The 17,180-nt window shown below is 39.3% G+C and overlaps 1 protein-coding gene across 1 annotated transcript in view; it reads right to left on the bottom strand.

Annotated features, from left to right (window-relative positions):
• Window positions 1-17,180, bottom strand: part of dnah2 (dynein, axonemal, heavy chain 2) — a 198,846-nt gene that overhangs the window by 94,677 nt on the left and 86,989 nt on the right. The window contains exons 25-30 of the mRNA XM_079809147.1: window positions 4,471-4,651; window positions 3,897-4,035; window positions 2,072-2,289; window positions 1,590-1,691; window positions 1,384-1,509; window positions 943-1,053 (exon numbers count right to left, since the gene is read on the bottom strand). Of these exons, the coding sequence (XP_079665273.1) occupies window positions 943-1,053; window positions 1,384-1,509; window positions 1,590-1,691; window positions 2,072-2,289; window positions 3,897-4,035; window positions 4,471-4,651 (877 nt within the window). The remainder of the gene's footprint in view (window positions 1-942; window positions 1,054-1,383; window positions 1,510-1,589; window positions 1,692-2,071; window positions 2,290-3,896; window positions 4,036-4,470; window positions 4,652-17,180) is intronic.

Raw genomic sequence — 17,180 nt, 5'->3', positions numbered from 1 at the left:
TGTGATGCAAAGCTGAATTTTCAGCAGCCAATACTTTTGTCTTCAGTGCACGTGATCTTTCAGAAATCCTTCTAAGATAATTTCTTAATATTATTATCAATGTTGAAAATAGTTTTAGCTGCTTATTGTTTTATTTTTATTTTATTATTTTTTTTTTGGGGGGGGGGGGGGGGGGGGGTCATGATACACTACTATTCAAAAGTTTGGGGTAAGTAAGATAAAAAAAAGAAAAGAAATTAATACTTTTATATAGCAAAGGCACATTAAAATTGATCAAAAATGAGAGTAAAGACATTTATGAAATTAATAAATATTACAAAAAAGTTATATATATAATAAATGCTCTTCTTTTGAACTTCATTAAAAAAAATCCTGAAAAACATATTTCCACAAAAATATTAAGCAACACATCTGTGTTTAACATAATAATAATAAGAAATATTTCTTGAGCAGCAAATCAGCATATTCAAATGATTTCTGAAATTACATTGTAAAATATATTACAACAGAAACCAGTTCATTTAAATTGTAGTAATATTTTTAATCAATTACTGTATTTTGATCAAATATATGGTAATATATATATATATATATATATATATATATATATATATATATATATATATATATATATATATATATATATATATATACACATACACAATATTTTTTTATACATATTAAATAATTAAATAATAGTGTTTGAATCAGTTCCACCTACTGCTGGTGGGACACACAAGTAATTGTTGGATTACGTATCAACAGAATTTTATTGTACATTTAATACAGGGACAGTCCCCCAGTTAGGGCCTAACTAACTTTCTTTCCCAAGAGGATAATGGGAGCATAATTATATATAATTCATAAATCGCCCTTTCAGGTGTTTAAACCGGTGACCTGTGAACCACTAGTCCAAATCTGTAACTGCTTGGTTCTTCTCACCTGTTTCTTTTTTAATGATTTAAGGGCAGATTTATCTGCTCTCTCTTTGCTGGTCATGAGTGCTCTGGTGACATCTGTGGTCCACTGGATCTGACTGGCTGTGATCACCATCTGTAAAGACAAGCAAAGCACATTTTGGTGTGTAATTGCTGCATGTACACAGACAGACACACACACACACACACACACACACACACACACACACACACACACACACACACACGCACACACGCACACGCACGCACACACGCACACACACACACACACACACACACACACACACACACACACACACACACACACACACACACACACACACACACACACACACACACACACACACACACACACACACACACACACACACACACACACACACACACACACACGCACACACACGCACACACGCACACACACACACACACACACACACACACACACCTGTCCTGGCCAGTCTCGCACCCATTTGCCCCTCTTTCCTGGCATCTTCTTGAGAGCCATGGAGCAGTTCTTCAGACAGTCCTTTAGAGTCCAGCGCATGGTTCGCTCGACATCACACAACCACGCCTACACATACAAGACGAGAAGTTCAATGGAGAAAGCATTTGTCAAGAAAGGCTGTGTTGGACTGTAGGCTAGAAACACACCTCCACTGGCCCCTCCAGAAGAACAGGATGAGTGAAGTCAACAAACTCCCCATCAGCTGAGAACATGCCACTGGCCTCCGACTTGCTGTTACTGATCCCAACCTACACACACACACACACACACACACACACACACACACACACACACACACACACACACACACACACACACACACACACACACACACACACACACACACACACACACACACACACACACACACACACACACACACACACACACACACACACACACACACACACACACACACACACACACACACACACACACACACACACACACACACACACACACACACACACACACACACACACACACACACACACACAAACAAATGCTGAATCCCATACATTTCTGAAATTTCTAATATATACAAATAACAGGGTATACAACAGCACAATTGCTCATACAGTATAAGGTTTTGGTCATGTCATTCAGCCCTAGTGTGTACAGTGTGTACCTTGTTGATGCGAAGACTTTTGATGTTGTCAAAGCACTTCTTGAGGTGCGGCTGCACAGCGTCAGGGTTGCGTGACTGGCCCAGGATCTCCAGGAGGTCATCGTTAGACAGAAAGTAAAATCGAGGAAAGACCTGCCGTTTGGTCTCCAGGTACATGTCCAGCGACTTCTGAATTTCCTCTAACCTAGTGTTCATTTCTAAGAGCTTCTCTAGAAGACCTGAGACAGAAGAAAAGGAACATGCATGTGTTCATTCTTTTTTTACATTTTCATGTCTTACTATTCATAAGTGTTGTACATTTTTCCAGTAGAAAAATTACTGGGAGAAATTGCAACGATCAATGTCGACTGTAGAAAAGGAAGTACCTGCTTTCAATCTAAAGAGCTTTAGAGATGTTTAGTATTGGTTTCCATTAGCAAGAACAACTTATACAATACTAAATGTTTTGCCTGATGTGATATGCTAAAAGATGCTAAATTGTTGTTCATAGTTGTCACATTTTATTGAAGATCTGAAATTCATTGTTATAGAATCCGTACTTGAAAAATAGTTTAGTGAATCTCACAATAACTGTCAAAAACTTTGGGACAAAACATGAAAAAAGGAAAAATAATACTAGATCAATACTAGAATACAAGGAACATAACTATATGACCTGATTATCTCGTCATCAGGGCACCTGTTAGTGGGTGGGATATATTAGGCTGCAAGAGAACATTTTGTCCTCAAAGTTGATGTGTTAGAAGCAGGAAAAATGGGCAAGCGTAAGGATTTGAGCGAGCAAAATTGTGATGGATAGACGACTGGGTCAGAGCATCTCCAAAACTGCAGCTCTTGTGGGGTGTTCCTGGTCTGCAGTGGTCAGTCTCTATCAAAAGTGCTCCAAGGAAGGAACAGTGGAGAACCGGCGACAGGGTCATGGGCGGCCAAGGCTCATTGATGCACGTGGGGAGCAAAGGCTGGCCCGTGTGGTCCAATCAAACAGACGAGCTACTGGAGCTCAAATTGCTCAAGAAGTTAATGCTGGTTCTGATAGAAAGGTGTCAGAATACACAGAGCATCGCAGTTTGTTGCGTATGTGGCGGCATAGCCGCAGACCAGTCAGGGTGCCCATGCTGACCCCTGTCCACCGCTTAGCTGGGGAACACATGGCACCAGGATGCACTATGGGAAGAAGGCAAGCTGGCAGAGGCAGTGTGATGTTTTTGGGCAATGTTCTGCTGGGAAACCTTGGCTCCTGCCATCCATGTGGATGTTATTTTGACACGACCACCTACCTAAGCATTGTTGTAGACCTTATACACCCTTTCATGGGAACGGTATTCCCTGGTGGCTGTGGCCTTTTTCAGCAGGATAATGTGCCCTGCCACAAAGCAAAAATGGTTCAGGAATGGTTTGAGGAGCACGAGTTTGAGGTGTTGACTTGGCCTCCGAATTCCCCAGATCTCAATCCAATCGAGCATCTGTGGATGTCCGATTCAAGTAAATATTTTAGCTTAAAAAAAGGTTTGACTGACAAAAAAGTCTGGAAATCCCTGTATTGCAGTAATGAGAATGATGGAAGTTGCTAAAAAAAAAGTAAGATGCCCAAATTAATTATGTTTGTACTTCATTGTCATTAAAATATGGATTCTTAATGGTTAACCTGCTTTATGTTCTTTATGCAAAATAGATTTTCCCCCCCAGGTGAAATGTGACCTTGACACCTTTGATCCACTGCCCAGGACTGCTGCCAAGATATCTGTCAACTGAACTGACTTTCTCCAGTAAGTCATTTTTTTATATCCACTGAGGGCGGTGACATCCAGCACCATCCTTTTATTACCTGGGTGGTGTGTTCCTCTGAGAGCATTTTTGTCCCTGTCGAGTCGTCCCATGATGATCTTCCAACTGGAGTTGACGTCATCAAACTCAGCCGTCTCACGAACCAACTGCTTACGTATGTCATCTGCCAGAAAGATGTTCTAAAGAAAGAAAAGAGAAAGAATGTGGTAGCAGACAACCGAAAAAGCACAGAAGGGAGGATAAAAGTGTGGTGCTTGGTTGGAGCCATCACAGGTGTGTTTACAAACACCCGTACACACAGGAAATCCAGGCTGACAGTCAATGTTTACTCTCCTCATCAGCTGCAAGAGAACAGATGTGTGACTCTGTACTCCGCTATGAGTGTGTGTGTGAGATGATAATCTTTTACAGTGAGTTTGTGCCTCGCATGTAGAGAGGGGACCCTTCTGTGATCTAATGTGACTGGTGTTTAATAAGAAAGAGCCGGGTGTGAGGAAGGTCAGGAGTGTGTTGTGTATATTCCTGGATAATGTAACCACATAAGCATAAGACAAGTATTTGAATGATTAACAAGCTGTATAAAACTGTAGGAAGTGCTCTGTGTGTGTGCGTACCTCTAGATACATCCACTGCCTTTGTACAGTGAGGATCATTTCAGTGGCTTCCAACACCAGAGACAAACAGCGCTCCCAGTGGTCAACTTCCTTTTCAAATGCTTTGGAGAAACGAGATGCTTTCATGACAGAGAGCGTCACCTGGTTATCCTCCAGAGCCTGGAACACTTCCTCTGTTCCCCTGAGTACACACACACACACACACACACACACACAGAGTTTAGAAGACATATTTGTGAGAACACGTCATAGACCAGGGGTTCTTAACCAGGGGACCGGGACCCACTAGAGGCATTGGAACACTTCCAAGGGGCCAGCAAAATGGTTCAAAATCAGTCTTGAAATAAGCTAAAAATAAAGACATTTGCATTTGTTCTTTCAACAACTGCCATTTAAAGCCTACTACATCATATTTGATAAGCAAATTGTTAAGGTCTCTCAATTATCCACATGATATACAACTTTGTTGGCACTATACACCTTCTGTCGTCTGATTGATAGTTCATACTTTTATAGCAGGCAAAAAGTCTTTTAGTATAGTTTTAAAAACGTCCCACTTCAGGTCATGCTTATGAAGGGACTTTTCACTTTTTACTGTTCCAGTCTTTTTTTATGGACCATTGATCTCAGCATATAGGTCAATACACAGCCATATTGTGCTATCAGTCCATTTCGTGGTGTGGTTTCTCAGCCGCCACAGAGGATGCATTAAACTGGACACAAGGGCTTGATATTAGAAGTACTGCAGTGCTCTAACGAAAGCCAAATTTTGAGCAAAAAGATCTCTGTTAATTCATACATAACCAGGAAATTGTTAAACAAACATGAAGGCCTGTCCGACAAAACGTGTTGGAAAAATAAAGAATGTTATCTCTCAATTTCTCAAGTGTTGCTGGTATTGTCCCAAAACAATTGTGAAGTTGCACCAGAAGAACTACACAACATTACTTGATATACAGTATATTTATTTTTTTGAAAAATCATGTTAACTCTTTACCCGCCATTAACAGAAATTTTCATAATTTGTGAGAAACCGCTTCCCCGGGGTGCTATTACACATCTTCTGAATGAGTACTGAATCTCCTGATCAAAACACAGGCGAAGAATAAGCAGAAACAAGCGATTGCATATGCATATGTACAGCATATAAATCAAAACTGTCTAATGTTACTGAATGAAATGTCGACCCAGGACGAGCTCTAGGACTGTGCAAGCATTAGGGGTGTTGATGGACTCCATCTACTCCATCTGTGTTTGATCATCGTTCTGAATCTGATCCAGACGTAGTCTTTGACAAAAAAAAATATTTTCTCAGTTTTTTGCTCAAAATGTTGCCATTTTAATAAAAATGTACCCACATTCAAGTGTTGATTAAAAAAAGGAATGCATGAAGCAAGAATGAAATGGGTTCTTTTGTTTAAAAGCAGAGGGTCGGTTCTTTCTTTTTGTTATATCGCATCTTCAGATATTCATGCAACTAAATATTCTGGGGGGCCATGGAATATTTGTGAAAATTATCAAAAATGTTAGCAGTGGATGGCAACTTTTAAAAAAAATGCTGGCGGGGAAAGAGTTAAAATATGATTCATTATATGCATTATATGTTTTGCCCCCACCAATAAAAGCTACAGAGCTTTGATCATAAATTGTAACCTTTCAATATCCTCTTACTAAGATATTATTGGTTGGTACAGTGACAACTGATATTTATATACCGTCGGTGTAAGAATGGGTGAATGTGAGGCAATATGTACAGTGCTTTGGATGGCCCTGGGTCTGTTGAAAGCGCTATATAAATGCAGTCCATTTACCATTTATATGTATATTATTTTAGTCTAATAGACTGTAATAAAAACCTCAGTGATTTGCATTACAAGCCATCAGAATTTGAGCTTATTTTTTGGTCATATAAATATCAGCAACATGACCAAATTGCATGTTTTTGCTCAGTTTGGTAGCCTGACGTCGTCATACTCAGATTCTAGTCAGAAAATGAGTCTGATACTGCTCCACTGGGCTGTGATTATGGGGCGTGTTTCAACCGAACCAGGAAAGAAAATGCCTCTGCACTAAATTGGATAGACCAACAACCCATCAGAGCAACGGAGCGACACATAGTTGTCAACAGAACTCAACTGCACACACGCTGGAAGAAGTAGAAGAAGAAGATGAGTGTAAACGATCTTTGCTGGTGTTGTAAAAAGAATTTAAGGATACACAGAGTACTTATCAACACGATCATCATTTAGTAAAGGTGAGTAAATAGTAATGGTGAATGCATATACGAACAAGTTCTCCGTTTAGTAAACGAATTCAACCCAAGCACTCTTTGGTGACGTGAATGATGACGTTACTGTTGATCATCTGTCCATCATCGTATAAAGCCTGTTCTGACAATTTGATTGGTCCAAACAGCTCTGGTTCAAGCATAGTTGCTCCACAACGGATCAAGTCCAGACTGAACTTCCCGACCTCAAATGTTGTGGGCGGGGCTAAGATCGGCTGAAAAAATTTTTTTTTTTATTTTTTTTTTTACACATTTTAAAATATTTTATGCTATTTGTGGGGGAAAAAACCCCACAACTTTCAATAATCATGAACAACCGGAAACATCATGTGAATTCATTGGTCATTAAAATATATTTAATACTAGGTTTGGATTTTGAAAATGCCTAGAATTAAAAAAAACTAAACTTTGCCATTACAGCAGAAATATCTTGGCTACATGGGGGCTTCTAATAGTGTCATGGACAGCGGGAGGCCTTGGAGTCAAAAAAGTTGGACAGATGCAATGGTTTTCATACCAAGATAATAGTATTTCCTAAAGCCTACCCTCACAATTAAACCCTCACACAACCTGTTGACATAAGACAATCCATCAAAACATGATTTATTAGCTGATTTATGAGCATTTTAAACAGTCAGGACTGCTTCAAACGGCAGATTTTGATGAGGTTAACTATATTTGTGAAGACCTTTTCAAAAATCTGACCCTCATAACTATGGCCAAACATGGACACGCACACAAAGCATGTTTATAAAAGATACATTCACAATACAACTGAAATAAAGGTATACAGTATATAATGTAAGGTATACAGAGCTCAAGGTTCAGTCTGTTATTCATTTCGACAAACTACCACACACCCCTTTCTCTCGGGCGCACACAGCTAGATGTATGAAGCAAACAAAAGAGAGGACAAAGTGAACAGCAGTGGCTCTCGACCCCCCTCCTTGGCATACTGCGTTGCCATGGCAGCAGCCTCACGCGCTGCCGCAGCCGTCTCCATGCCAACGGCATGGCTATAGCCTCACTGCGGGGATGAGCGGTGACTGCCGGCACCTGATGTCCGCATACACACGCAGAAACACACACTCAGACACGCTCAAATACATTCACACGAGCACACGAACCCAAAGGAAAGACACACACAGGCACAAAACCTGTCACACACCTCTTGATTTCTTAGATTGAAGCCGCAGGTGTGTGTGTGTGTGCCATTCATCTCTGTTTGTCTCCATCTCCCCAAGCTCTAACCGATGCCACTGCATGCAGAGTGTGTGCATATGAGCAACGGAGGAGCACTGCACACACACTTTGCACATTCAGGACAGCAATGTCAGTTAGTGAAGGTGGGATAAGAAAGGAAAAAAAGTGAAAAAGATGAGTGTAAATGCCTTGAAAAAGCATCTTCACACTCGGTCTTTCTCTCAGAGGGAGGAAAAAGACTGAGAGGGAGCACAGGGCTGATGAAAAGGAGTAGTGAGGAAAGAAAGAAAGAAGAAAGGCAGGAGTGAAGCAAAGGAGAGAACAAGAGGAGGTGAGTGACAGTCGTGGGCCACCTGACCTCCAGAGCGACAGCATGAAACCAGGCACAATCTCTCGCCTGCGGCACCTACAGCCACACACTCAGAGGAATAATCGGGCTGTTTCCGAGTCCAGGCAACATGACAGACACATATAGCATTCGACACACATCACTGAAGCAGCGCCTGAGGAAAACACACGAGTGAAGTCCAAGAGCGTTTATGGTGGAGGTGAACTGCTTTGTCTGTAATGACTGATATTAGCTGAACTTGCAGTTGCATTTCATGAATATTTTAGGAATGAGATCAACAGGTTCGAGTACACAGACAAAAACACATTCTCTCATGTACACTTTCGGTAAAAAAAAAACACATTTGGTATAATTTAAATTCGATTCAATATTTTTAATATGTAGTTTGGGGTCGGTAAGATTTTCTGTTTTCGCAAAAAGTACACGCACCAATAGCTATGTTTCCATCCAAAGTTGCGAATGTAACTTATGCGCAAAATTGCAATATCGCATAAAACATTTGCGAATAAAGCACCGTTTCCATCCAGTGAGTCGAAGAGAACAATCGGCACTTCCTGATAAACAACCGCAAAAACAATCACTAAGAAACATGGAAGCCACCATTTATAATAATTTTCGTATATAATAAATGACGTGCGTCTCAGAGAAACTAGTGCGTCTCAATAAACTTGTTGTCTTGCTTTCAGAGGCAAATGTGCTGTTGTGGAACGCAGTCGTGTAAGGCAGTTCTAGGAGGGAAATATACCGAGCATCTTTGACAACAGACTTCTGAAAGACCAAAACAGCATTTCAGATGCTTTGCAAACAAGATTTTTCCGCTGGCTAGTACAGTTATGCTGTTACATCGCGAAAGTCACATGATTTTTTTTTTTGCGCATCGAAGAATTTATTCGGTAAATGCATTTTCATCGTAGCTTATGCGCATGTTTTCGTATCGGATAGAAAATGTATCCGACTTAAACGAGCGTATACGTTTTTTTATGCACATTTTTAGAATTTATGCGCATCTTGCCGTTTCCATTCAGCATTTTTTGTTGCGATATCCCAAAATGCGCATAAAAATAAGAGGATGGAAACATAGCTAATGTTGCATTTATTTGACCAAAAATACGGTAAAAAAAGTAACATTATTACAATTTAAAATAACTGATTTCTATTTTAGTTAGGGATGCTCCGATCAGGATTTTTGCAGCCGATACCGAGTACCGATTTCTTGTCAGGTTGATCGGCCGATACCGATCCCGATTCCAATGCTTCACTGATTTGTAAGCTCTCTGATCACTGTTAACCTTTTCAGATAAAACAAAAATTCTATAGTTGTTGCCTTTATTACATTTTTGTGTCATTTTTACGTAATGTAATGTAACTATTGTTTTAACAGGGTACTAAATAATCACAAAAATGATTCATTATACAGTGAACATTTTAATATGCCTTTAAAATGGGGTTTCTGCATAACACTATGCATATCAGGATACTTAATATAAGAAAAAAACTAAACAAATAAAATGGAGCAGTCTGATGCAGCCCACAAACTTAGCACGGACATAGGGGACACGCTAGAGCTCCAAATGTCAGTTGTTAAACTCACCGCAGTCACATTTTCTGCTGTTTATGTGGCTGTAGACGATTTGATAAAACTTTGGAAGAGCTACATCGGTAAAATATTTGCGCCGTTGCAGTTGATATCGTGGTTCAAGATGTGCTATAAGGTGTTTAAATCCAATGTCGTCTGTGACTGACAACGGCTGGTTGTCAATGCATACAAATTCCATCATCTTCTAGGTTATAGCCTTAGCTTTCTTCCTGTTTGGTGTGCAAAGTTTGTGTTTTTTCAGAATATCTGTAATGGATGGCTGAGTGAGAGTCGTATTACTAGTTACCTTTGCCTTTTTTGCAGTTGCCAGTTTTTCATATTTGCCATATGTCTCACGGTGGCTCGTTCTTAAGTGCCGAATCAGGTTCGTCGTATTAAATGTTTTGGACAATGCTCCTCCACGCAAGATTTCTTTGGAACATACACGGCAAATAGCAAATTTTTCATTGTTTCTCGAAACGTCATGACTGCGGCGCCAAATCATTTAAGTCCCCACGCGCCATGTGCACCCTCACGCACTGATGTCGTCAAATTGCAATCGGTTTGTGAGATCGGCCAAGTCAAGTGAGTACTGATCGAGTCATAAAATATGATTATCGGCCGATACCGATCTCCGGCCGATCGATTGGGGCATCCCTAATTTTAATATGTAATTTATTCCTGAGATACAAAGCTGAATTTTCAGCATCATTACTCCAGTCTTCAGTGTCACATGATCTTTCAGAAATCATTTTGATATGATGATTTGATGCTCAAGAAACATCTATTATTATCGATGCTGACAACAGTGGCGCTGATTACTATATTTTTCAAGATTCTTCATTTAAAATACATTATTTAAGTCTTTACTGTCACTTTTATTCAATTTATTGCATCCTTAATGAATAAAAGTATTCATTTCTTTCAAAAAAATTGTACTGATCCCAAATTATTATGCTTCCTAATATAATTGGAACATGGCGTAAGAACCCTGTGAATCATAATGCAGCTTTAATCAAGTTTAAGTGCACTTATGAGGACTTGGTGTTTTGCCCTGAGGACACCATAAAAATACAGCACAATAAACGCAAGTGAGGATGGTTGAGATAGAAGAACTCATGTAAGTACGCTCTGCGTTTCTGCATGCTTCAGTATATGAATAAATGACACATGATGAGCTCCTCTGCTGACAAAGTTTTGGATTATGATCATAATTAAAAACATATATCAGAATATAACAGGATCTATCCAAAGATGGATGGCAGAGAACCTTTTTAAATCCCCACGTCCAGGCAGTTAATATGAGCTTCAGGCTACAGTATAAGTGGATTATAAAGGCTGGCTATAACTCCAGAAATATATTTCATAACTTTAATCCCAACATTACTGATCAATGTATGAAATGTGATCAAAATTGCCAATTGTTTGGTTGTGGAAATATTTTATCTGTGGAAATGGCTCACCCTTCAACAGGTGTTGCATAAATACACACCATCATTAATACTTCCATTAAGGATGCATTAAATTGATTAAAAGTGACAGTAAAGACATTTATAATGTTTCTAAAAGGTTTCCATTTCAAAATTATGTTCTTTTGAACTCTTTTATCAAAGAATCCTGAAAAAAATCTCATGGTTGCCACAAAAATATTATTTCAACATGGGTAATAATAATAATAAATGTTTATTAAGCACCAAATCAGCATATTAGAATGATTTCTGAAGGATCAAGTGACACTGAAGACTGGAGTAATGATGCTGAAAATTCAGCTGTAAATGACAGGAATAAATTACATTCTAAAAAGAAAATAGTTATTTTTAAATTGTAATCATATTTCACAATATTACTGTTTTTACTGTGTGTTTGGTCACATAAATGCAGCGTTGATGAGCATAAGAGACTTCTTTCAAAAAAAATGTTTTACCAACCCCAAACTTTTGAATAGTAGCATTCCCAATATCCACGATCAGGCATAACATTATGACCTATTATTGCCTTCACAATTGAACCCTTGTCAAACTCGCTTAAATCCTTACGCTTGTCCATTTTTCCTGCTTCTAGGTTCTAACTCATCAACTTTAGCCCTATTTGGATGGTATCTGTTTCTCACGTGGAAGTCCGTAAAAATACATTCGCATGCCACCTCAGTGATAAAACTAGTGCATTCAGATGGTGATTTATTCACCGTGGAGGAGCGAGTTGTGTGATCCTGGGAACGCTGCTCACGTGGTCAATAACTTGATTGTATGCTGTAAATAAAATGTCATATGCTTGGCATAAAAAGCATAAATGCGTATTTAATTTAATAATAGAAAAAATAATATCCTAATTATTATTTAAATCTGTTTTAAAACAGGAAGATATATAGACGCACATTATAGTTAAATTGGTTTTCTGTCTTGTATTTTATCTCAAAATAAAGGATGTCATTTTATTCCACATGGAAATGAGCGGAAATATGTGAATACAGCCTCTTATTTACATGAGGTAAACATAATGCCGCTTGGTTATTTTAACATATTATATAATTAATAATGGCCCATTTAAAATGTTTACATGCTTTTCTTCTTACATTTTTTTGAGCGGTGATGAAATATATTGCTCTTGTAAATACTTGTCAGCATTTCAGTAATAAAAGTCTAGATCTTTAAAGGTCCCAAGGCATGACATTTTCATTTTATGAGGTTTTAACATTAATATGAGCTCCCCTACCCTGTATATGGTCCCCTAGTGGCTAGAAAGTTTGTTCTGGGTGTCCTGCTCTGCCGTTGAGAAAATGAAAGCTCAGACCAGCCGATCTGGAATCTTCCCTGTTATGTCGACATACGGGGAACGGTTACCTACCCTTCCTCTGCTTTGCCCGCCCAGAGAATTTGGAGAAAATGGATTCAGTTTATCAGTCGCGATGTCAGCACAGGCTTTACAAGCAGACTTTTACCATATGGATTCGACAGCAGCGCCACAAACAGTGAGTAACAGTGTTCATTAATGCCTGATCTGTGATCAGTGATTTCTGATGTGTAGCTAATCATTCAAGTTCACGCAGACTTTCTTTCTAAATCGTTTATGCATCTGTGAATCAAGCCAGTGACTAACGTTAAACAATCAATTTCACATCGTTTCTGTTAGTAGTATGAAACAAATCTGTTATTTAAATGAATAAACTACAGAGAGCGATCAAAGAACACTCTCTTTATAATGTTCGGAGCTGTCAATCACACGTCGCGAGAGTATCTGCACACTTGCCAGAACTGCCGTTATAATGAATGATGCTGTTATGCTGCACAACAAAGCTCTTACTGTATTCATATCGATGTCGTGTTTGCTGTTAGTTGTGGTGAAGGCATTTTGTGAGAGAAAACGCGCTGCAATGACGAGATCACTGCATTCACGCGATCAACAGACTGCCTGTGTACTCAATGCTGATCACTGCAGCCTTTCATCTGATGGGAAAAGATCTAAAAATAAAGCTTGACAGCTGTAATAGTAAAAAAAACGTAGTAAAAGTATTCGAGAGGGTTCCACATGTTACAAAGTTCCTAGAATAAGGAGGAAGAAGACAGGGTCGGCGTGACTGTGACTCGTGTTTATTCAGAACTCTCAGACACAAACAAAATAAACTTGTGCTCACATCGCTTTCAACAACTCGGTACAATATAACTTTCTCAGCAATCTTTCTCCAGCTCTCCTTCTCTCTGGTCCACAAGTGCCCAGTCCGTCTCTCTCTCTCTTCGTGCAGACCTCGCTAAACCACGCCCCCTCCGCCACATAATCTAATACTCATTTCAAATGCAAAGATATCAGCCAATCACAACAGTGTTTTTTTCACTGAAGTCTCACAGCAGACATGCCCCTTGAAACAGAGCATTCAAGCCAGAGGGCTAGAAAAAATGCCTTTTATTTCTACATTTCTGACATTTTATGATGTAAAAATCATACTAACAATATAAGTACACCTCAGGAAACATTATAAAATAATTTTTAAAAAATCCACGCCATGGGACCTTTAAAATGCATCCAAATACTGCGAAGCGCAACCGTATGGTGCTTTTGCAGTGGTCAAAAAGGATATAAACAGTGAATTTTGAAGTGATATACTCTTGAAAACTCAGAGATGTGGATTCGGACGGCAATTAAATGACCACACGACCTTGATGTTTGTCAAAAAACAGTAGGTAATTCGGCCAGGGGTTTATACGCGGGTGGTGGGAGAAAAACACAGACATCCTTATAGGATCCGAATAGGGCTTTTGAGTAGCCTGACGTCGTCATACTCAGATTCTAGTCAGAATATGAGTCTGATACTGCTCCATTGGGCTGTGATTATGGGGCGTGTTTCAACCGAACCAGGAAAGAAAATGCCTCTGCACTCAATTGGATAAACCTAAAGGTGAATGCATATACGGACAAGTTCTCCGTTTAGTAAACAAATTCAACCCAAGCGCTCTTTGGTGACGTGATGATGACGTTACTGTTGATCATTTGTCCATCATCGTATAAAGCCCGCCCTGACAATTTGATTGGTCCAAACCGGTCATAATGTTATGCCTGATCGGTGTACGTATATGTATATTATTTGATTTATCTACTTACATTTTTTATTTTTATATATTTGTAATTTCGTCTAGTGTTGCTATGCATTTAACAGCATTGTTTTGACAGATATCTGTTATCGTGTCAAAAAAAACAAACACAGATATTGTTAAATATGGATGGAAGAAGTGCAGCACGGCTGCTATGAGAGGCGGTGTCTTTCTCACACACTCAGAAAGGTTGTAAATGATCACCTCTGCTATAAGTGATCACACATTCCACCCGCCTGCCGCAGGCCTCTGATTTAGACCAATCACCGGAGCCCTGCTCAATCTCCTGCACTCTCAACTCTTTCTTTCTGACTCTGCCTCGCACACATGAACATTAGCAGTGGGAAAGGTGCAGCGATGAGAGGATTCCTTCTCTCTGTATCTCTCATATACACAAACACACACACACTGCTGCATCTGTCATATAATATTCATCACTCTCATCACATCTTCTAACTGTTTGTCTTCACTGCAGGCTGTTCTCTGAGGAGCAGCAGGTGAGAGCGGACTGAAAATCCCTGACTACTGCGACAGAACTTACTATCAGATAACTCACATTACACAAGCACATATAACTAGCTATCAGAAAAAGGGCCAATGTCCTTAAAGAAAACAGCAATATTTGCTACTTGGAGTTGATTTTTACCCTTATGAAGGTATTTTTTTTAACCGTATAAAAATGGATGTGTTGTCCATTTATGACAATTACTTGTACTAAATAAAAAAATAAAACAATGATATGCACTATTATGCCTTTTACCTATAAAATCAACATCACTGTATAATATAAAAATAGCTGCAAATAATACAGTCTTAATGTAATCACTGTTTTAGAGTGTTTTGGAGGGGTTTTCTTCATATCAAGTGTTTTCAAAGCTCATTTAATTTATTTTATATTTGTTACACCGACAGTAGTTGCCTCTGAGACAGTAAATGCAGATATTTGGCAACTACAGTCAATACGGTGTCTGCAGAGACACTAAACCCATCATTACAACAAAGTCATATGAAAATATCATCTAGCAGACAAGAAAATATGAATTTACTATGCTATTCACATTAACATATCTAGGTCTTTCTGTCACTTCCAGTGTCATTTTAATTTCTGATTCTGATGAGGTCATAAAATCATTTTCATTATAATTACTTTAATTATAATTATGACAGACTAATCCAAAAAATTACAAATAAAAATAAATAAAACAAAAGACAGGGCACTAAAATGCTTGTTAAAATGTTACAAATAAAAATAAAATAGAGTATATCTTGCAGATTTAGATTACAGCACACACACACTTAAATAAGCATAAAGGTTCCCTCTGTATCCCAATTTTAAATGGACCCTTAAATGGATTTTTTTTTAACACAACTTCAAACATCCTCACAGATCAAGTGTATTTATTTCTCTCCCTCTGTTTCATACCAAACACGATTCCATAACCTCTTTGAATGAGTCTACTGTTTGTGTGTGTGTGTGTTTGATCAATGACTTTTCCATTCGCCCCGCTGTCAGGCGGGGAGTTAATCAGAGAATGCTGAAACTCATATTTACTGCAGGGTAGTAAGTCCTGCAATGCCCTTTATCTCTCCTCCCATCTCTCTCTTTCTCTCTGAGCCCAATCAGGGGGCTTGTGGATGTTAATTGAATTGGGCTGGGGGTCTCTTTCTAATGTGCAGCAGATGGTCAGGGCATTCCTCCTTCCTTTATCTCACACACATACACGTGTGTACGCACACATAAGCACACGTAAACACCCATATGCACACACACTAGGTGGCAGTGTTGTACTACCCTGGCCCAATGACTCACGCTTAAAGCCCTGAAGCCATTATGAAGCAAATGAATGCTGATCATCTACAGAAGGTGACCATGGGTGCGTCTCAATCAGCTCTCTAGCTCACATAACAACGTCCTACTGGTATTTATGAACAACAGCAGAACTGATAACTGTCGTTGCGGGTTCGAATCTCAGGTCCGGCAGGAATTGTCGGTGGGGGGAGTGAATAACCAGCGCTCTCCTCCACCCTCAATACCACGACGTGAGACCGAACCCCCAACTGCTCCCCGGGCACCGTGGCAATATGGCTATGTGTGTGTGTTCACTACTGTGTGTGTGCACTTGGATGGGTTAAATGCAGAGCACAAATTCCAAGTATGGGTCACTTGGACACACCACACTTCACTACTTTGATCGTTACATACACCTGCAACATTTCAGCGTCAATTAATTATAAAATGTTAAAGCGATGTATGTTTATGCTGAAATATCCAAAACAGTGTCATTATGTGGCGTGAGGAGCGCAAGGGAACATAGTAAGCATCAATGCTCCCTGGTTTTCACGGTGCATTGTGGAACTTTTTAGGGAGTGAATGTTTCGATGCACTGGAAGGATTTTGTGATTGAGACAGCCATTAAAATGGCCGCCTCCCTGATTAGTGCCCTAACTACTAGTGAGACGCACTCCATGTGCGAGTTAGAATGCGTAGCGATTCTCTCTGCTTATAAAGTAAACTTCCCCAAGTAAACTGCCAACCTAGACTGTATAGCGACATTCCAATTGAAGCCAGTGATGTCTAAAAATGCTGCCTCTCACTGTATTTTGAACAGCTTATAGTTACTAAAACCACACAAATACACACACACTTTTTAGTGTACTAACAGAAAAACACAGAGCAGGACATGACCTCTCAAAATACTTAGTCATCAGCAA

The sequence above is a fragment of the Gobio gobio genome (genome assembly GCF_949357685.1).
Source record: "Gobio gobio genome assembly, chromosome: 2".
In the NCBI taxonomy this organism is placed as follows: Eukaryota; Metazoa; Chordata; class Actinopteri; order Cypriniformes; family Gobionidae; genus Gobio; species Gobio gobio.
This window is presented reverse-complemented; position numbering and strand designations above follow the sequence as displayed.